An 18,797-nucleotide genomic window follows, 5' to 3' on the forward strand; every position below is an offset into this window, starting at 1 on the left:
ATTTCAAATATTCAATCGCCAAGAAGAGAAAGAAGAAGAAAGGAAAGAAGAAGAAAAAGAAGAAGAGGACGGTGTTTTTTTTAATGTTGGTAAGTGTTTTTTCTTATGAAATTTCCTGGAAAACGCCACAATTTTGCCCCCAAACTGGATAAAAAGTAAAAGAAAACCCTCCGGGAGTGTCACGGAAGCACTAAGTGTTGACGCGTTGAGGTTTTCTTCTGTATTTTTCTCACATTTTTCCAAAATATTTTCACCAAATTCTAACCTCACTTTCTGATGTCAAGTGTGTGTGAGAAAATGTGAAATTGTGAAGAATTTTTTTGCAGTTCTCGTGAAAAACGAAGAAAAAGCCCCATTGTTTGGTGAAATTGGATTATTTTTGCTTTTGCTCCCCATCAAAAAGAGGTAGTTTCTCGATTGGAGGGTGGTGCAGGTGAAAAAAGGCGTGCCTGATTGTGTGAAAACCCTTTGATCTACTTTTCCGTGGCTCATTAGCTGCGGCATCGCAACATTCCGGGAATTGCAGACCCTCTATTGCCCCCAGTTCTGCAGGGGCAATAAAAGAGAGCATTCTAGTGGATGTTTTGTTCTTTTTCGGAGGTTTTTCAACCAATATTTCCGGTTGTTTTTGCTCTGCGCGTGAACTGAGAACGAGAGAGGTAATTTGGGGATTTTTTCGCATCACATAAATTGCTAATTTCTCTGCGTTTTTTTACCGCTCACGCGACTTTTGGCACCTGTGCGGCTTGCAAGGTAGCAAACGGGACCACTGGGGGGTAATTTGGGGGCATTTCCGTGAAATCCAGGTGTATTTTTCTTGGGGGCAGAATTGTGTGTGTTTTTCGTGTGGCCTCGGAGTGCATCCATGTGACTCGCCGGGCCCATATGCAACGTATAATGGCTTCCCCGTCCGTGTATTGATTGGTGCGGTGTGCCTATATCCCCCCATTTATTTGCAGAATTGAAAGTGGCGCAGAGAGCTTACAAATAAATCGAGAGACAGAAAATGATCAATGCAACGGATTTGCACGCTTTCTTGGGCAAAATCGACGGTGGGAGCGTTGCGGTGGACCTCCTGAAGATCGTTCCTGCTGCAAATGGGAAAAAGCAGAAGAGCAATAATGGGAAACTTCGCCTGGCGCTGGACATGGAGGATTGTTTAGATCGATTCTACGGAGGCTACTACTCGGGTAAGTACATACAAAACACACACCATGCTTTGTTTACATTATCAATTGAAGAAATTGGAATATTTTCTCCCTCTTCTCGAGCTATTTTTGCCCACAAACATTCAACAATCCTCACGAATTGCTCGCTCATTTTTACGGAATTCTCTTTGAGATTTTGCCACAGCTATTGCAAATGACTATTTTTCATGTTTTTTGTGTGAAATTAAGAATATTTTTTTACTTGGAAACTTTTATCTTTCACACAAATTGGGGTTTATTAAATAAAACAAGAGTGTGTGACTAATTAACAAAAAAATACGAGCAGTTTTATCTGGAGAGTTGGAGACTACATTAACAAGCACAGTGACTAACTTTACTTACTACATTCCAGCGAATACTGGATGAAATTATTTTCATTTATTTATTTTTTTACAACTTTCTTTTCCTTTGAGTTTTCTTTGTTATTAAAGAAAAATTGTTTTCCTTTGTGGAATTATTTTATCTCCCTTTTCCACATTTAATAAAAAATATCAAGGAATTGGCAGAGAACGCTTTTGTGTGTTTTTTAAAAATTGTTATTTGCTCTATCATAAAAAATCTTAATCTGTGGTTGATTCTGATTAAAATCTTTTATTTTCTTTCCTAATAATTTAAAAGTTATTGTAAGATTTTGACAGTTGATGTTTTTAAATCGTTCTGGTGTCGTTCTATATGAGAAAAATAAAGAATTTGTAATTCCAGAAGAGTAAGAAAGATTTTTAAAGAGCCTTGGATAAGTAATTTACCTTCAAAACATCGATGTCAAAATGCCGAAACGCGGAAATGTCAAAATTTTAAAGATTTTTCTCAGAATACCAAAAATCTTATAACTAACAAATTGTAAAGAAAGTTTTTTTTTAATCAGAATCTACCCCCTACTATAATTTTAAATTACCTACTTAAAATTTTCTGAAGGAAAATTTAGGAAAAGGTTTACTTTTTAAGGGAAAATTAATGTAAAAATTTAAGGTTTAATGAAGGAAATTTTTTGGAAAATTAACTTTTCTCCCGATCAGGTTAAACCACTCGGTCCTTAACCCTTTAAGGTTTTTTGGATCATACGCTGACCCAAACGTGAAACATTTTATTTTTTCAATTATGAATGTAATTGTTTTTCCATGTTACAAATGCATCAAATTCACACATAAGGGGTCAAAGAAGACGTTCTGAGTGAGAAAAGTCCTGTAAAAAAATTCATAGAATAAAAATCGCGATAAAAGAGCGCATGTTTCAATGTTTTTATGTATCACGTTGGACGTTAAAAGGTTAGTGTGCCTAAACGTATAAAAACTCGATGTAAAGTTGATTTGAATTTGCGGAATTTGCGTTTTGTTTGTTTTAAAATCTGAGAAAAAAATTAAGAACCTGGCATTTTTTTTTCCTTTTTTTTGTTTATTATTCCTTCTCACTTAGCTTCTCGTAGTTACTATTTTCTCTCCTTTTCTTTTGCATATTTATGACATATTTTTCATTTCGTGCCTTCTCGTTAAGACTTGTTAATTTCCGATCTTTTGTCCTTCTCTTACACCTCGTAAACGAGCGGTAGCCAATAAAAACGTTTTGACCGATTTTATCAGCCAATGAGAGAGCTCTTCTTGCAATCATTGATTCTTCTTCTTATTCATTTGCTTTTCACTTACAAATTATTATTTTGATGTGATTTTTTAATAACATTCTGAAGGTTGGGCTTCACTGCAAGCTTAATATAAATATTTCTAAGATTTTAGAATTTTTACAACACAGAAAAATGACTTTCAACGCAGGAATCTCTATTTTCATACCTCATGCTTGACTTTACTCTGATTTGTGAAGAAGTATTCCAAACATTGTGCATTGACGAAGCAGATTAGCACGAAAAGCTTTTCAGTCAAACACACACACAGTCATACCCCAGTGGGGAAAGGCTCGGCATGTGAGATTGAAAGCCGAGATTTTCGGCACAATACGGCAAGAGTTTTAATTCAAAAGCATCCGCGTAGTGGCGCATAGTGCTTTGTCGTGATTCTCGGCATATTTTCGGCATTGTAGTGTTTTTGACATGCTCGGTGAAAATAGTGGCGTGGGTTCACGAAAAACCCATTTTCAGTAATTTTCCGCAGTTTTCCGGCAATCTATTCGGTAAGAAATTAATCCTAAAGTGAATAGTGCTATGAAGAAAATGGAAGATTTTGTCTAAAGAGCCTAAAAATGTGTATTTTCTTTGTTTTCTTTAGCGTTGCTGTGTTGAAAGATTTTGTTTGGACTTCTGAAGGACACCGTGCACATCCGGAGCTAAAATTTCATCCTGTGTTGTACACTTGAAGAATAGGTGAGATTAGTTTATGAAATTATTTGCATTTCAATTGCTATGAACGTTTTGAAGTCTAAATGTAGCGGAATCTCATCTTAATTCATCTAAACAGGGAAGTCGACATGGAAAAGTATTCTTGGAGCGAAAGAGTCGACATAGAAGCGTAAGAATTTTATTGAAAATTATTTTTAGTTCTTTGGCTGACAAAAGTTAATTTTAGGTACCAAGTGAGCAAGGTGGGAAACTACAAACAAGTCCATCATCAGGCCATTTTTCTACTAGAGACTCCACAGAGCCTACAAGGAGCTTCTGAAAAGGCAAAAATGAGCAATCAGGATAAGCGGGATATCTGGAATTTCGTACATTTTCACTACGACCGGGAGCCCGATTCAATAGTTTCTCTTAGGACAATACAAAATAGTAAGAATATCTTTCGATACTAAAATTTTTGTTTTTAGCTGTGTTTCTTTCAGACACAGCTTTTGTGTACCGAGCAAAATCGAAAGTCGTCAGATCGGGCTCAAACTTGGGATGAGCACGAATTAGGGTCCCCACATTCCAAAAAACGTATGCGCCAAAAAATTTTTTCCGGCCGGCCGGCCGGCCGGCCGGCCGTCCGTCCGTCCGTCCGTCCGGAACCTTTTGCTAAATTACGAGAGAACGGTAATAGATAGAGACTTGCGGTAAACGGCAAAGTTTAAAAGTCGACTGGAAGACGTAAGATTATGACGTCAAATTTTACCCCCCACCCCTCCGTCCGCCATTTTGAATAACCTCAAAATTTTGTTTTCGCTATATCTCAGCCCCTGTAATAGCTAAAAATCTGAAATTTTGATATGTTGTAGGGGCCATTAAGAGCTTTCCAACGATACCTCATTTTCGAAAATCGGTCAAGCCGTTTTGTCAATATGGCCGCCACAATTTTTCATCGAAAATCGACCATAACTCGAAAACGGCTTGACCGATTTTGATCAACCCGAGCTCAAATGAAAGCTTTCAACAAACCCTACAACTCTCTAGAACATACGAAGTTTCAAAAGTGACCGCTAGGGGGCCAAAAATGAAAAACAAAATTTTCGATGAGTTTTCGATGAATATCTCGAAAACGCCATTATCGATTTGCTTCATTTTTTTGATATGTTATACCTGACTATATTATCTAGCTCCATGCCAAAAATGAAGAAAATCTATGTCTCCGTTCTCGAGATATAGCTTTCCAAAGTTGGCATGTCATATCTCGGGTTCTACAAGTCCGATTTTGATCAACTCAAGCGCAAATGAAAGGTTTCGAGAAACCCTACAAATGTCTAGAACATTGCAACTTCGAGAAATGACCGCGAGAGGCGCTAAAGTCAAAATCAAAATTTTCGAAAATTTCGAACTCGAATATTTCGAAAATGCCATTATCGATTTACTTCATATTTTAATATGTTATATTTGAGGTTAAGACCTTTCCAACGATAGCTCAAACTCGAAAATCTATGGAGCCGTTCCCGAGATATGGCGTTTTAAAGATTTCTTGGGGGATGACTTTGCAACTTTTCCCGACTTTGCGCGTATTTAAATTAATTTACGCTCTAGTTTGCTCTCACAAAATTGGTACACTGAAAGAAACACAGCTCTCGTAAGCTTGGTCAGCTTACCAGTACATTTTGTCTTATTGGAATTCATTTTAGGAACAATGCAGGATGAAAGCTTCGAAGGTGACTGACTGTATTACACCGGATATTCCGATCATTGTCAGTCTTTATTTCCCGTAGTACACCATCAACGGATAGTACATCCAATTTCTACTAATGAAGCTCTGATTTAGAGTGAGTATCCTTCTCAACAAGTTCTCCTATACCTTTCATTTATGATTCTTTCAAAGACAAGAAGAAATATTGGTCATTCTTTCATTTCTATTTTTTATGTCTTAATGTTCAATGATTTTGTAGTAGTTAAATTGTGTAATTTTATAATTTAAAAGTAATACTTTATGATTTTTTTACCTTTATATAAACCAGAACATAAATAACAATTAATATTTCATTGAAGTTTTGGAACTGATTTAAAAAAAAAAACGTGATAATTTTTTGCCAAAAAGAATATTTTAATGTCTTGATAAATCTTTCAAAGATTTATCACTTTATCACTTCTTTGCTATTTCATAAAGATTAGTTCTTTTTTGATTAAAAAAAATACGCTAATATTTTGTCTTCAAATTCCAGAGTTACGTGAAAAAGATAGTGAAGAGAAAATCTTATCAAAATTGCAAATTCATTGAGTTAATAATATTTTTACATAAAAGTAAAAGAGAAAAAAAAAGTATTTTCCTTCATTAAAAAATTTCGTTTTTTTAATTGTCTAATTGTATATAAATAAAAAAAAACATGTTAAAATTTCCTTATTCACTTTTAAGTTTAAATTGACAAGACTTTTGCAAAAATTTCATGTTTGACTTCAAATGAATATAAAATTGTCTTTTGATAAAACATTTTAATAAAATGGTAAAATAGGCTCAAAAACTAGACAAAATATTACAAAAAATAATTTTCGAGTAAATATTACATTTTATTATATTTTATTTTTAAAAATTCTTTATAAACGTTGGGAAACTCATTTCAAATTAGTTAGATTTTAATTTTAATTGAATATAAAAATCTAATGAATCGGTATTAATAAAAAAAATTAACAAATCAATTTTAGAATACAGAACATTTAGTTAATTTTATTCAGTGATTGATAACGAATCATGCAATGAGTAAATACTCAATTTTTTTTTACGAAGAAACTTAATTTAAACTCTTATAAAAAAAATTTCTGTGCGAGACGTTTAGAAATCAACAATTTTATTTGCTGAAATTTTTTATTAAAATCGCCCTTAGAAACCACCAAAAATATTCTTTTTTCTAAATTTTGTAACCATTTCCTAAATAAAAAAAAATTTATATTTCTTTTCAGGTTTGAGTTGTTAAGGACATCTCCAGTAAAGCAGCAAAGGAAAACTAGGCGAAGAACAGCATGTGGAATGGTGAGAAATTAATTGTAAATAAAAATAGAATATTTTCTAATAAAAAATAAATGAAAATAAAAGAAATTCGAGTTTTTTCAATTTTCGGTTACAAAACGGTCGGAATATAATTTTAAATAGTTGCCGAGAACATGCCGTGATTCTCGTGCATTGGACGTGCGCGATTGATGCCGAGAATACATCGGGCGTATGCCGAGACCAATGCCGAGATTTCATATAAAAATTTGTCCCACGCATATTCCATTCAATTATTGAAACTCGGCAAGATCTCGGCATTGGTGGATTTGCCGAGATGCCAAGATTTACGTGCCGAAATCTTGCCGAGAATCCCCACTGGGACAAAACTGACCAAATTGGCTAACCCTCAGAGAGTTGTGCTGAAATATTTGATTTTTCCTCCCTCATCATCTCCCGCGTAGATTGGGCATGCGGTGGACAATGGAACCGGGCGTATCAGTTTGTTCAGCTACTTGCAAATGCATTTAGTTCAGCTCAAATTGAGATAATTGCTTTCTTCGATGGGACACTCAGAGAGAATAAGAGACTTGACGGTGAACGCAGTGACTTTCGCCAGAAGACAATCTCAGTGCTGAAGCACATCCGCATGATTGGGACGCCACCGCCGAAAATTTGGTGGCTCCCACCGTCGGGGCTGCGAACGTGCCTCCGGAATGCAATGCGCAACATTAACATTCAGGTCGTACAGACAATTCAGGATCACACAATGGAGGTCATTGAGTACTTCCATGAGCATCGTCTCGACGGCATTCTCGGCGTTCATCCGGATTACATTGTTGCCAATTGCAGCAGGTATTTCAGCAGTCACGACATTCGATTATCCTACAAGGGTTCCCTTGAGACGAAGGAGTACCACGTGTCGAAACTTCTGTCCACACTTAGCCTCACAGCGGACCATTTGCCCTTTGTTGCTGTCCTCCTTGGGGGCTATGTTGCCATCGATGAGACTCAACTCAAGGCAATCTATGGGAAGCTAAGTGTGGAGGCTGGTGGGGACTTTGAGGCACGCATCCGGAAGATTGCTGAGATTGTACGGAATTCCCCGACAAATGATACGAATGAATTTATAAAGCATCTCAAGCTGGAGGATCATGCAGCTGCCATTACGGAATCCGTCGAGTACTACCAGCGCAAAGGGAAGTTCTTGGTACGAAAGTATTTGGGCAATAAGAAGAAGATCTCATTTGAGGTGAGGGCTGCCGATGGGGATCCCGTACCGATGGCGTCGGAAACGAGTGAAAATGACGAAGTTGCAAAGAAGATTCTAAGCGATGTCAACAATTTGGTGGATGAAAGCGGTGAGTTTTCTATTCAAACCAAAAGTTTTCTTTTCATTAGATGGAAAAAAATTGTTTTTCTTCATACAGAAAACTATGCAAATGGAAAGGAATCTTCTGGTACAAATGCAAGCGGTACGAAGGAGAAAACTTCCACTGGGGGCCATTTTATTTACACCCTACCGGGCGAGGTGCTAAAAACTTCACTAAATCGCCATCAGCGTGGCATGATGGATTCCAGGATTTATCAACTTCTCACGAAGAAGTCCATTGTGTTGCCACAGGTATGTGAATTTTGAATCCTCTTTACGAAGAAATTTTGTCTGAAGAAACCCGTAAAAATGAGTCCTGGAATTGTGGGATAAATTACTTTGCTGCAAGCTCTCTTGCTTAGTCTAAAACTACCTGAATGTGCAAAAGAAAATAATCTGCAGCAAAGAGAGATCATTTAGCATGCAAATTTATGGCGACAACAACGTCCGCAGCCGCACAGCTTAAATGACTCTAAATGCAGAAAAAAAAATCCATTGTTAAATCACAATCTGACCACATGAGAGCGTCTTGGAAGAAAGCCTTGAGATTAAAGACAGTTTATCGTGAATTTATCACAAACATCAGGAAGGTTATCGCATTTCAAATGAAGATTTGGTTTCGCAAGAAATCTCATTTAAAGTTTTTTTTTTGTTCTCATTATAAGATTTATTCAAGGGGTGTTTATCTGAATGAAAATATTCGGAGGATTCGCCAGGGAAATCAAAATATCAACAAAGGAATATTTTTTTAGTCTTAAATTGGTAGAGATTGAGAGCTAAAAGCCTAAAGAGTACTAAATTGTAGTCAAAGAAGTGAAATTCAATTTAGTACTTTATAGGAGGCTTAAATTTAGTACTTTTTCTCATTGTATTTTGCATACTTTTTCAGCTAGAATTTACTATGTTTTTGGCTAGAATTAAGTAGGTATGTTTTCTGATAGAATTTAGTACTATTAACTATTGAATTTAGCACTTATTCGGCTTGAATTTATTACTTCGATTAGAATTTAGTACTTTTTAAAATTCAATCTTTAGAATAAATTTATGCCGAAAAAGTACTAAATTCTAGTCAAAAATATACTAAATTCTAGCCAAATATATAGTAAATTCGAACTGAAAAAGTTCTGAATTCAATTGTAAAAAGTACTAAATTAAGGGCAAATAAGTACTAAATTCAACCCGAGAAATTAAATTCAAGCCGAAGAAGTACTAAATTTTAACTGAAAATGAGAAAATTCAGATCTTTGGAAATATTGTAATTCTTCGCTACCTACTTTATATGATTAAATTTAGTACTTTTTCTCATTGTATTCAGTATAAGATTTCAGCTAGAATTTAGTACTTTTTAAAATACAATATTAATAAGTAAATTCAGTAATTAAAAGTTACTAAATTTTAGTCGAAAACATATTAAATTCTAGCCAAAAATATAGCAATTCTAACTGAAAAAGTTCTGAATACAATGAGAAAAATTACTAAATTAAGGGCGAATAAGTACTAAATTCAATCCTGAAAAACACTTAAGATGCAGTAAATTCAACCTGAGAAAGTAATATGTAAATTCAAGCTGAAGAAGTATTAAATTTTAGCTGAAAATGAGAATATTCAGATCTTTGAAAATATTGCTATTATTCACTACTCTCTGGATTATTTGCAAAAACAGTCAAAATATTCGGCAGATAAACACCCCTTGGATTTATTTTTCTCTTATATTGATAAGCCTGTAGTTGTGTTTGTGTTGGATTAATCTAAGGAAATGGAAATGTGGGTGTCACATTGTTTTGTCATTAATTTAAATCTTAAACTGACTAAAGAGAGAGAGCGAAGAGTATATTGAGTTTATTCTTTTGGATGAATTTGTAAGAAAAATTTGACCAAAGATTTGGGCTTAATTTTGACGGAAAAACAAGAAGAAAAATTCGATAAATTTCATTTCCAAACATTTTTCTCAATTTTCATGAATAAGAGGACAAAATTAAATTCTTTTAGTAGTAGCTGCTGATACGATAAAAAAAGTCCCTCAATGTGCTTTTATTATTGACTTTGGTATAAAAATGAATGAAAGGAAGCAGTAATGTGTGAGCTCTTTGCGAAAGAATCTTTCACCATCATCATTCATTTTATCACTCTCTTGAAGCACGCAGAGGTAGTAAAATGAGCCCATTTACAGCTTTCTTGGCTGACTGATTCGACGCGTTGTTATTTGGGTGCCTCTTGATGTGCTCTACACAATAAACAATCTCAATTACCAATTTATCTGTTGATGGTGGCGTAGAGCATCAGGCAGAAATGTTTATTAAGTGTGTTGTCTTCTCTCCTCCCGGGAATTGTAGGTGCTAGAAGATGAACAGAGTCGTGATGTTCCGTCTGTCCACTTGTTCTATCGTCCTGCTCGTCAAATGATCTACGCCATTCTCTTCAACTTATACCACCAAAGATATCTGTGTTCAAAGTCAAATAAGAATCAGACGAATGCCTCGAGCGCCCCGAAGCCCGATGTTGTTGTATCTGAGTGGATTTGGTCGCCGCAAAATGAATACAAGAAGCCTGACATGGTGAAGGCGACACAGCTTTCGTGGGCCGTGCCAACGGTGCAGCGTTTGTGGTTCGGGATGGCATTTGAGGATAAGCAACGTCGCATGAAGGCTTTCCTCACGATTATGCGATCGGATTCGTTGCTTATGCTAAACAGGGGGTACGTGCCACAGCATATGCTTGTCATGGCGTGCGTTTTGCGTTACATGATTACAGATCCGGATCGGAGTATGCTGACGCGGCAGGAACTCGATGCATTCCTTGCCACAGCATTCTCGCATCAATTGCTCAATGTTGAGTACACCCAAGAGTTGGTGGTGAGTTGATTTGGAGCTCAAATCTTTCCCTCTTCAGACTTCTTTACAGAAAAATGTTCTTTTGCAGCTCCCATGCGTTCATCTCCGTGGCGTCTACCTTGCCACACTCTTTATGCAGGGTGTGGAGACGGCTTCATTGGCCAATGATGCCTGTGGCATTCCCCTCCCGTGGCTCATGGTGAATCCGTGGCTATTCTTCGATGGGAAACTCTTCCATCTCAAGCTGAAGATGTCCACCTATGTGCAGAGTCTCCGTGAGCTGTGTGATGATCAAATTGAGATTGTTTTGAAGATTGAGCGCTTCCGGAAGGCCATTCTCGAGGATGTTGAGCACTACCTCCTGCCCACACACATTGATCACACAATGTACCGTCCGGGCTTCCTGCCACAGCCACAAGCTCCCAATCTCCCTCAGCACTTTGGCAAGGGGCAACTCCATCAGATGGCCAACATTCCGCAGGCACCAGCGGATCATAGCGGTGCTTACTACAGCTCACAAGTGGCAGCTGCAAGTGCCTCCTACTATGGGGCACCAATAACATCGCGTGTCCTGCCTGGGGCTGGAGTTGATGCAGCAGCTGGATGTGTTCCAATGCGTGGACGTGGAGCTGGTGGGATGTACCCACAACAGCGTGCCGGCGGTGTTCCAGCAGCACGCAATGGCAGCCAGAAGGGGTATCAACTGAAAGTTGGAGGTAAGTCCCAAATGGGCTTTCAATCACCACAATTCACTTCACTTCACTGCTCCCCCCCAATACGTCAATTATCTCCCCAATTATGGCCTCATATCACCACATTTTATCACCAATCAGTCAATCATAATTTATTCGGTACTAACATGGACACTACACGCAATTTTATGTTGTATTTATGATTTATGACGTTGTATTATCATCATTGTATTGATTTATGTTTAGAAGTTTTGATTTATTAATGAGAGAAACAACAATATCAAATTACTCGCAAAGAATTGTCTTTTATTATTGTTTGAAGACAAAAAAAAGAAACAAAGTTTTATGAAAATCTAATTGATGCCTGATTAGGAAACTTGGTAACTCGAATGTGGTTGCTGAGTGCTGACATCACAGGCAAAAGTAAATTGCATAGTTATAAACGTGGCGAAATGATGACTTTTATGGTCTTTTCGTCTCAAACTTATGCTACACTAACACCGTTCTTTTAGATTTTAATTATTTATTTCACTGAACTTCTTATCTTCCTTAATCCGTTATCGTCTATTAAAATTGTTAACGTTTTTAAGAACTTCCAAGATGAACTGATAATGGAGCTGATTTTGAAGAATTTCTTTTCAAAATTACTGGAGAAGCCAATTTAGGAAGTTTGTTTAATAAAATTTCGATTTTACAATGCAGCCCTCGAATTGCTACGTTTAAACCCAATTAACCTAACCGGTGAACTGATTTTGATAAATAGATAAAGTATTGCTTAGGAATATTTTCTGTCTCTCTTATAAACTGCAAAGTTTTTAAAAATCAGCAAAGATGTTTTGTTTTGGCAGCTATTTTATGAACACATTTTTACTTCAACTGCTTGCAAAACTGTATGAGAATAGATCGATTTTGATTATTCTTTCTTTAAAGATAATTTGTTCTGTCTTCTAAACATGATAAGTTTATCTAAATTGGTAATTTTTATTTATTGTTTATTAAAATTACAGTTAAAAATGAACTACTTGTTTAATTTTTACAAAAACAATTTTGAAAAGTCAATTTATCAAAATCGGATCTGTATACTGTCCGATTAAATAAATAGCAAATACACAATTTTTTTTTTCAAAATTGGTTTGCATTTTGACATGTAAGAAAAGTAAAACGATAGAAAATGTCTGTACTTTGGTAAATTTTTTGTAACAATATTTCCTCGCTAATTTTTTTGCCTGAAGAAAAGGGTAAATCAAGCCCTCGAAACGTCGCTGTAAATAAATATTACCAATATTACCTACACTTTTGCCAAAATTACCGCTTTTTTTTTGTCCAAAATAACCGACACTTTTACCAAAATTACCGACAAAAAGAATTATTACATTTATTAACACTTCAATATTTGTTTGATTTTTTTACTGTTAAACTTCATGACCATAACATTCTCTACAATTCCACATATATTTCTCTTTTTGCACTCTTAAGATTAATTCTTCTTCTTCTACACATATTGCTTTTTCAATATGTGTGAAGAATAATTTTTTGATAGACCTCGGCAAAAGAGAATTAAGTTTCCTCGCCGGGTCCACGATTAAATTTTTTTTTCTATTTTATTTTTTTTATTTTAAAAGTCTTTGTTCCATTATTCTCCTTCATTTTTACTTCAAACATAGAGGAATTTCATTAAACAAAAACATTCAACAAAGAAAAGCCCGAAGATTTTTTTCGCCAATTCAAGTGTTGGTCGTCTAAATAATAAATTATAGCTTCTTACACTCTTCCTGCAGGAGTTGTCGTTGGGTCATGGGCTGCCGGTGGGAGTGGCGCTCAAATGCGTGCAGCCATGGGTGGCGTTCAGAATGCTGGCAATGGCAATGCAGGGCGTGCTATGCGTTTGGCTGGTCGTGCTGGGAATGCAGTGGCGCGCTTTGGGGTGACAGGACGTGGGAGCAAGGGAACAGCTGGAAATCGTCTCCATCGTGGTCAGGTGGGTGCACAGGGTAGTCGTGGGGCTGCGGGCTATGCATACGGCGGGAAAACGGTGCGCACAAAGAATCGCAAGGGGAAGAAAGAGAAGAAATCTACAAAGGCAAAGGCAGAAGCAACAGCCGGGACCAGCAATGGCAAGGAGACTACTGATGATGTGACCGAGGTGACTGAGAATTTGAACAAAGTCTCCCTGGAGTCGTCCACTGTGGAGCTGCAGAATGGGTGAGTTCAAAGCTCTCTCTCTCTTTGTTCTTTGATGTGAAAATGAAGGGAAATTTGTGATTTTAGGACCACCGTGTTGGCGTCCGATTTAGCCAATTCGATGTGTGATGAAATCCTCAAAGAGGAAGAGAGTGAGCAACAAAAGAAGAAGGCTGATGCAAAGGCAGACACAGCAGATGAGGCAGCAGGTGCGAGTACATCAGCTGTGGCGGAAAATGAGGTAATGCATGCTAATAAGAATGGTGTGAGTGGGAGGAATGATTCACAAAATGCCCTTTCTGTGAAGTCCGCCCCGGAAACGGACACGGCCAAGTTGAAGATGAAAGCGGGGACTGTTGATAAGAAGACCGAGGAAAATGGTTCCGGAAGCAATGCTGTGAGTGGGCAAGAAGGACAAGATGTGCCTGTTAACAATTGAGACCGTTAACACTTTCAGAATTTTTTTTACAACACAAAATCGTGCATCTAAAAAAATGTTTTTAAAGCTACATGTTTAAGAATGTCAATGTGTATTTTAGAAGAAATGAAACCTTTTTTTTTTCGATAGAACTTTACACAAACTATTAATGGATTTAAAGTAGATTATTTTTTCTTTTTCATTTTCCTTATTTTTGTTTTTTTTTTGATAAAAAAAAGCATCATAGCATAGATTTAAGATTTTAAAAAATTTGATTATAAATGAAGCTTGAAGATTTAGAGAGAGAGGCTTCATTTTTTTTTGGCTAAAATTACGTTTTCTTTTTGCTATATATTATAGGCCGTTAAGCATATTCATGAAGAAAAAAAAACAAAATATTTTATGTTCCCTAACGTAATCGAAATGTAATAATTTTTGCTATAACTTACTACTATGTAATGAAAATGTTTCATTTGTTTTATGAAAAGTAAATAGACGATGTTTTATGGATTTTTTTTAAATAAGCAAAAAATCTTTGTGCGTAGAGCAAGTAAATCTACAATGGGATGTAGGTTCCACAACACAGAGCGTTCAAGTGAGAAGAAAATGTTTAACGTGCTGTGACATTTTGTTTCTTCTCCACAGTTGAGCCATTTTTGGAGTTTTTTTCTGAATATTTTTGGAGAATTTATTATATTTTTATTTTTCTTCCATTGTTTTCTCATGCGTAACACTGTGAGGAAAATTAGCTAAATTCTAGCGATCTATGGGTCAATAATTGATCTCTGAAAGGAAATTTTGAATCAATAAAATGGGATTGCAGTAAAAGAATAAAATTTTTGGTACTTGTCTATTCTAATTTATTGCGTGGTTTTATTTTTGATTAAAAAAAATATTTTTTAGGAACTAACTCACAGTTTTTCGTGCAATGGTTAATTTAGCTTTTGACGACTCCTTTGGACGCTTTAACCCTTTAAGGATCGGTCGACGTAAGACGTCAAACTGACTTTTTAAATCCAATGAGGAAAAAACTGCTAGAATTTTTCAGTCCTCAAACTTTAACTTCAACGTTTTAACATTGTGAAAACCACTGAATGTCTTACGAAGGAATTAAAAGTTTTACTATAAAAACTACAAGAATTCTGCGGAAAGAAATTTAAAACTGGTTAAAACGTTCCAGAACTGCAAATTCTAGCAGTTTTTTTTTCTTATAGGATTTTAGTTTGAAGAATCAATCAGTTGTCTTAACCTGTTGAAGACCTCTCAATGTCCTACGGTGTTAATTTAGAAGATCTGCAGAAATAAACTGCTAGAACTTGTCGTCTAGTTAGTCTAAAACTGGGTAAAACGTTCCCGAACGACATTCTAGTAGGTTTTTCTTAAATAGTTTTTTCATATTACCTCCAAACGCTTGAGGAGTCTCAGAGACAGTTCCTCAATGGAAAATCCAATAAGAAAATTAATCTGCTAGAATTGACTGATCTGTAACGTGCTATGGCGTCCAGTGGTCCCAGTTTGAATGTCTCAAACTAAATTATTGCAGTTTTTTTAGTAGTGACATCTCTGTAGGGAAAAAATCTATTTTTTGCCGGAAATATCTTTAAAAAAAATTTAATTCAAATATTCGTTAAAATTTTACAATGAAAATTAGCTAAAACTGCAATTTGGTTCTATTTTCCGCTTTTAATATAATCGGGATCAAATAACCATAAGACGGCTAAACGGTTTAAAATAATTAAGAATTATCCTTAAATTTTCAAAATTATCAAACCATTTTTTTTTAGAAAAAAAAATTTTTTTTAATAATAAAAATATAAAAATTACCAAAATATTAAAGAAAAAATGAAGAAATGGCTCAAAGTGTTGAACGCAAAGTGCAAAAGAAGCTAAATTGTTAATTTTGCATTCTCTAATGGCTTTTTAGCCCTTTAAAAATAAAAATTAACCTACATCCACAATTTAATCCCGAATTCTTTTAACGAGAACTTTATCATTCACCCGATTTTGACTAAAAAGAAATGCAAACATAAAAAAAACTAAAAGAATACACAGGACACACTGTTGAGAACAGAGAGACAAGGAAAGGTCTCTTTTCTTTGCGTAAAAAAATGGATGCAGGGTAGGTTGCCAGGATGACTAAAGTATTAACACAACAACAAGAAAGAAAAAAATAAGATTGATTAATGAAAGGAAAGATGCGATCTAATGGACAGGGTGCTGTGCTCACATGAAAGCATAACCCGCAGTGTAAGAAAATGAAAAGAAGTTTACACATGCCTGAGGTTTATTTATATAAACTCTATTGTAAATAAATAAGAAACAAAGTGAAATAACCTACACGTAAGACGATGGAGAGGAGAATAATCAAAAGTAATTGAGAAAAATGGAAAAGTGTTGTAAACAAGAGAATTAAAAATGATCTTACACCGTAGATGGCGCACTGAAAGAGAATTTTTTTTGTGAGAAAAGAAGAGAAATGCGCGCTGAACGTGAGGCGGGAGAGAGAAGCATTTTAAGACGTGATAGAATATTAATGATAAATAAAAAAAATACCGACTGTTAGTTTTTTAAATATTACTATATGTACAATACAATAGTATTTAAAAAATATTGTCAGGGTTTTAAATATACCGACATAATATAGGAACAAGATGCGTTGGGTGTTGTTGGAAGGCGGTGGCGCGGGGGCAGAGGGGGAGAGATGAAATGAGCTGTACGAGAAAAGGGATTTAAACAAAAAAAAAAAAACGGATAAAGTGTTATTTAAAACCCTCAGAATTATACAGTCAGGTCTGTGATGTGCACTATGAATATATTTTTATATATTTGTTACAATTGTTATCACAAATTGGTGAAAATATTACATAAAATGTACACCGAGTTGCGAGAGAAGTATATTAGTTGACATTATATACTTACACATGAAAAATAAATAAATAAAACAATATTACGTGGGTGGGGGGTGCTTCAAAATAATCCCAAAAGTGCGTGGATTTATTATGTGCAACGTGTGTGGGGATTTTCAGGGGGAATCTCTCTGATTTTGGCTAAAAGAATGATTTTTTAAAGGCAAGAAAAAATCGTCAACAATCCTCACAAAAACTTTTTAAATAAATTCTCTTTTGAGAATATTTTAAAGCCCCTCGTGATCACGTAAAATGCGAAAGCGAACTCGCCAATATGTGCAAATTGTTGCCATTTTCTTCTCATTTACAAGGAGAAAAATAATAAATTATTAAAAGAATTTATTAAAGGTGACAATTGCATTTTTATGATGAAAAATAGGAAGAGGGAGAAGAGAGAAAAATGCATTGATGCATTAACTATTTTTACATTAAATTGGTGTACAAAATAGATACGCAAAGACAACATTTTGCGTGAAGATCGTGAGAAAAGAAGTATAAAATATTCCATCTAGATTTTATACTGGAGAATAAATAAAAATAACATCTGCCCAAATATACTGAAATGAATTTACCGGAAGAATAAAAAAAAAAAATTACACACAACCCGAAAAAAAGAAAAGAAAAATTTCACCTGCTTTTGACTACAAAACATTTAAAGAAAAGTTTTGTCTGCAAGAATTTTTTTGCTCTAAACTTTTGAGGATGTTTTTCCACGGAGAAAAACGTTCTCATTCCAATGTGACGTCGTGCGTAATAAAAAAGACTTTAGATGTCACATTGAATGAAAGAAAAATAAATAAATAAAAAGAAGTAAAAATAAAGTAAAGAAGAAAAGGATAAATCGAGGCTTAGACCACGAAAGAATAAAAAAAAATATTGAGAAAATAAAAAGAAATGGTATTGAAGAATGCCTAATGAGGAGATAATTTCTGCTGAAGATGAAAATATTAAAAAAAAGAAAAGTTTCATATAAGAAATATTTAACAAAATGAAAAAGAAAAAATGGAAAATACGATGAAAAGATGAAGTGAGAGAATCAATGATTTTTTAAATAATATATTTTCTTCACCTATTTTTTTTTCTCAAATAAATAAACAAACATTTTTTTTCTTAAACTATAATATTTTTAGTATGTGTTTTTTGTGTAATGATTTCAATTTTTTATTTTTTAAAATAATTATTACCCAATTTATAAAATATTAATCTCTAAAGAATAAAGGAAATGAAAGGAAATTTGATAATGAAAAAAATACATATTCAGATGAATTTTGAAAAGATAATTAAAAAAAAATATGATGCGAAAAAAAGTGAAAAGTAGAATATTTAGCGATGAAAAAAAACCTTTGCATATGAATTATAATATTAAACAAAAAAAGGAATACTACAAAAAAAATTAAGAAAAAAACCTGCAATATAACAAAAAATCCACAATTTTGTGCTAATATTGCAACAAAAAAATTAGTTTTTAACAATTTATTGAAATAAAAAAAACAAATATTTGTTCAAGTAAAAGAAATCAATAAAAAATGGCCACTTTCAGTTGGTTCAACTTTTCTTGAAAATAAACTAACTTTTTAAATGGATGGAGAACTTCACAATAGTAGTTTCTAGTAATTATTAATGAACAAAAAAAAACATGGAAAAAGTGAAAAAGCACGATAAAAATAAGTGAAGGATGAATTAAAAATAAAATTTCATGTTATTCCCGAAAAAAATAAAGAAAAAAAAACCTAAAAATAACTTTAAAACAAATAAGAAAGCAAAACAATTTTAATCAATTTTGAAAATATAAAACAAAACAAGAAAACTTTTCCGTAAATGGGTATAGAAGTGAAGGAAAGGCAATGAAAATGGTAAGAGAAAAAATTATGTGAAAAAAAAACGTAAAATAATGTTAAGCAGAATTAAAACAAAAAAATGATGTTTTGAAA

The 18,797-nt window shown here is 34.5% G+C and overlaps 1 protein-coding gene and 1 long non-coding RNA gene across 8 annotated transcripts; both read left to right on the forward strand.

Annotated features, from left to right (window-relative positions):
• Positions 1 to 40: 40 nt before the first annotated feature.
• On the forward strand, positions 41 to 17,828 carry LOC129787017 (constitutive coactivator of PPAR-gamma-like protein 1 homolog). Of its 7 annotated transcripts, none has more exons than XM_055822299.1 (9): positions 41 to 89; positions 960 to 1,190; positions 6,931 to 7,827; positions 7,897 to 8,090; positions 10,172 to 10,690; positions 10,758 to 11,385; positions 13,119 to 13,563; positions 13,630 to 13,783; positions 13,850 to 17,828. In XM_055822299.1, exons 2-9 carry the CDS (start codon positions 1,007 to 1,009, stop codon positions 13,979 to 13,981), a joined length of 3,153 nt encoding a protein of 1,050 aa, XP_055678274.1. In that variant the 5' UTR covers positions 41 to 89; positions 960 to 1,006; the 3' UTR covers positions 13,982 to 17,828. The 7 variants fall into 7 exon arrangements, with proteins under 7 accessions (XP_055678274.1, XP_055678275.1, XP_055678270.1 ...); XM_055822300.1 differs by having other exon boundaries at positions 13,140 to 13,563; XM_055822298.1 differs by lacking the exon at positions 41 to 89 and adding an exon at positions 269 to 659.
• LOC129787018 (uncharacterized) lies at positions 2,826 to 6,871 on the forward strand. Its single transcript, XR_008750185.1, has 6 exons — positions 2,826 to 3,326; positions 3,422 to 3,516; positions 3,611 to 3,661; positions 3,719 to 3,918; positions 5,175 to 5,312; positions 6,442 to 6,871. It is a non-coding gene; the product is annotated as an uncharacterized LOC129787018 (long non-coding RNA).
• Positions 17,829 to 18,797: the final 969 nt, after the last annotated feature.

The sequence above is a fragment of the Lutzomyia longipalpis genome, chromosome 1 (assembly GCF_024334085.1).
Source record: "Lutzomyia longipalpis isolate SR_M1_2022 chromosome 1, ASM2433408v1".
Lineage (NCBI taxonomy): Eukaryota > Metazoa > Arthropoda > Insecta > Diptera > Psychodidae > Lutzomyia > Lutzomyia longipalpis.

Bases quoted from the DNA above. Each gene is read 5' to 3' on its own strand.
- LOC129787017 (XM_055822295.1), top strand. From the start codon at position 1,007: ATGATCAATGCAACGGATTTGCACGCTTTCTTGGGCAAAATCGACGGT. The intron at 11,386-13,118 runs GTAAGTCCCAAA...AATAAATTATAG, and splicing joins GTATCAACTGAAAGTTGGAG to CTTCTTACACTCTTCCTGCA. The intron at 13,564-13,629 runs GTGAGTTCAAAG...TTGTGATTTTAG, and splicing joins ACTGTGGAGCTGCAGAATGG to GACCACCGTGTTGGCGTCCG.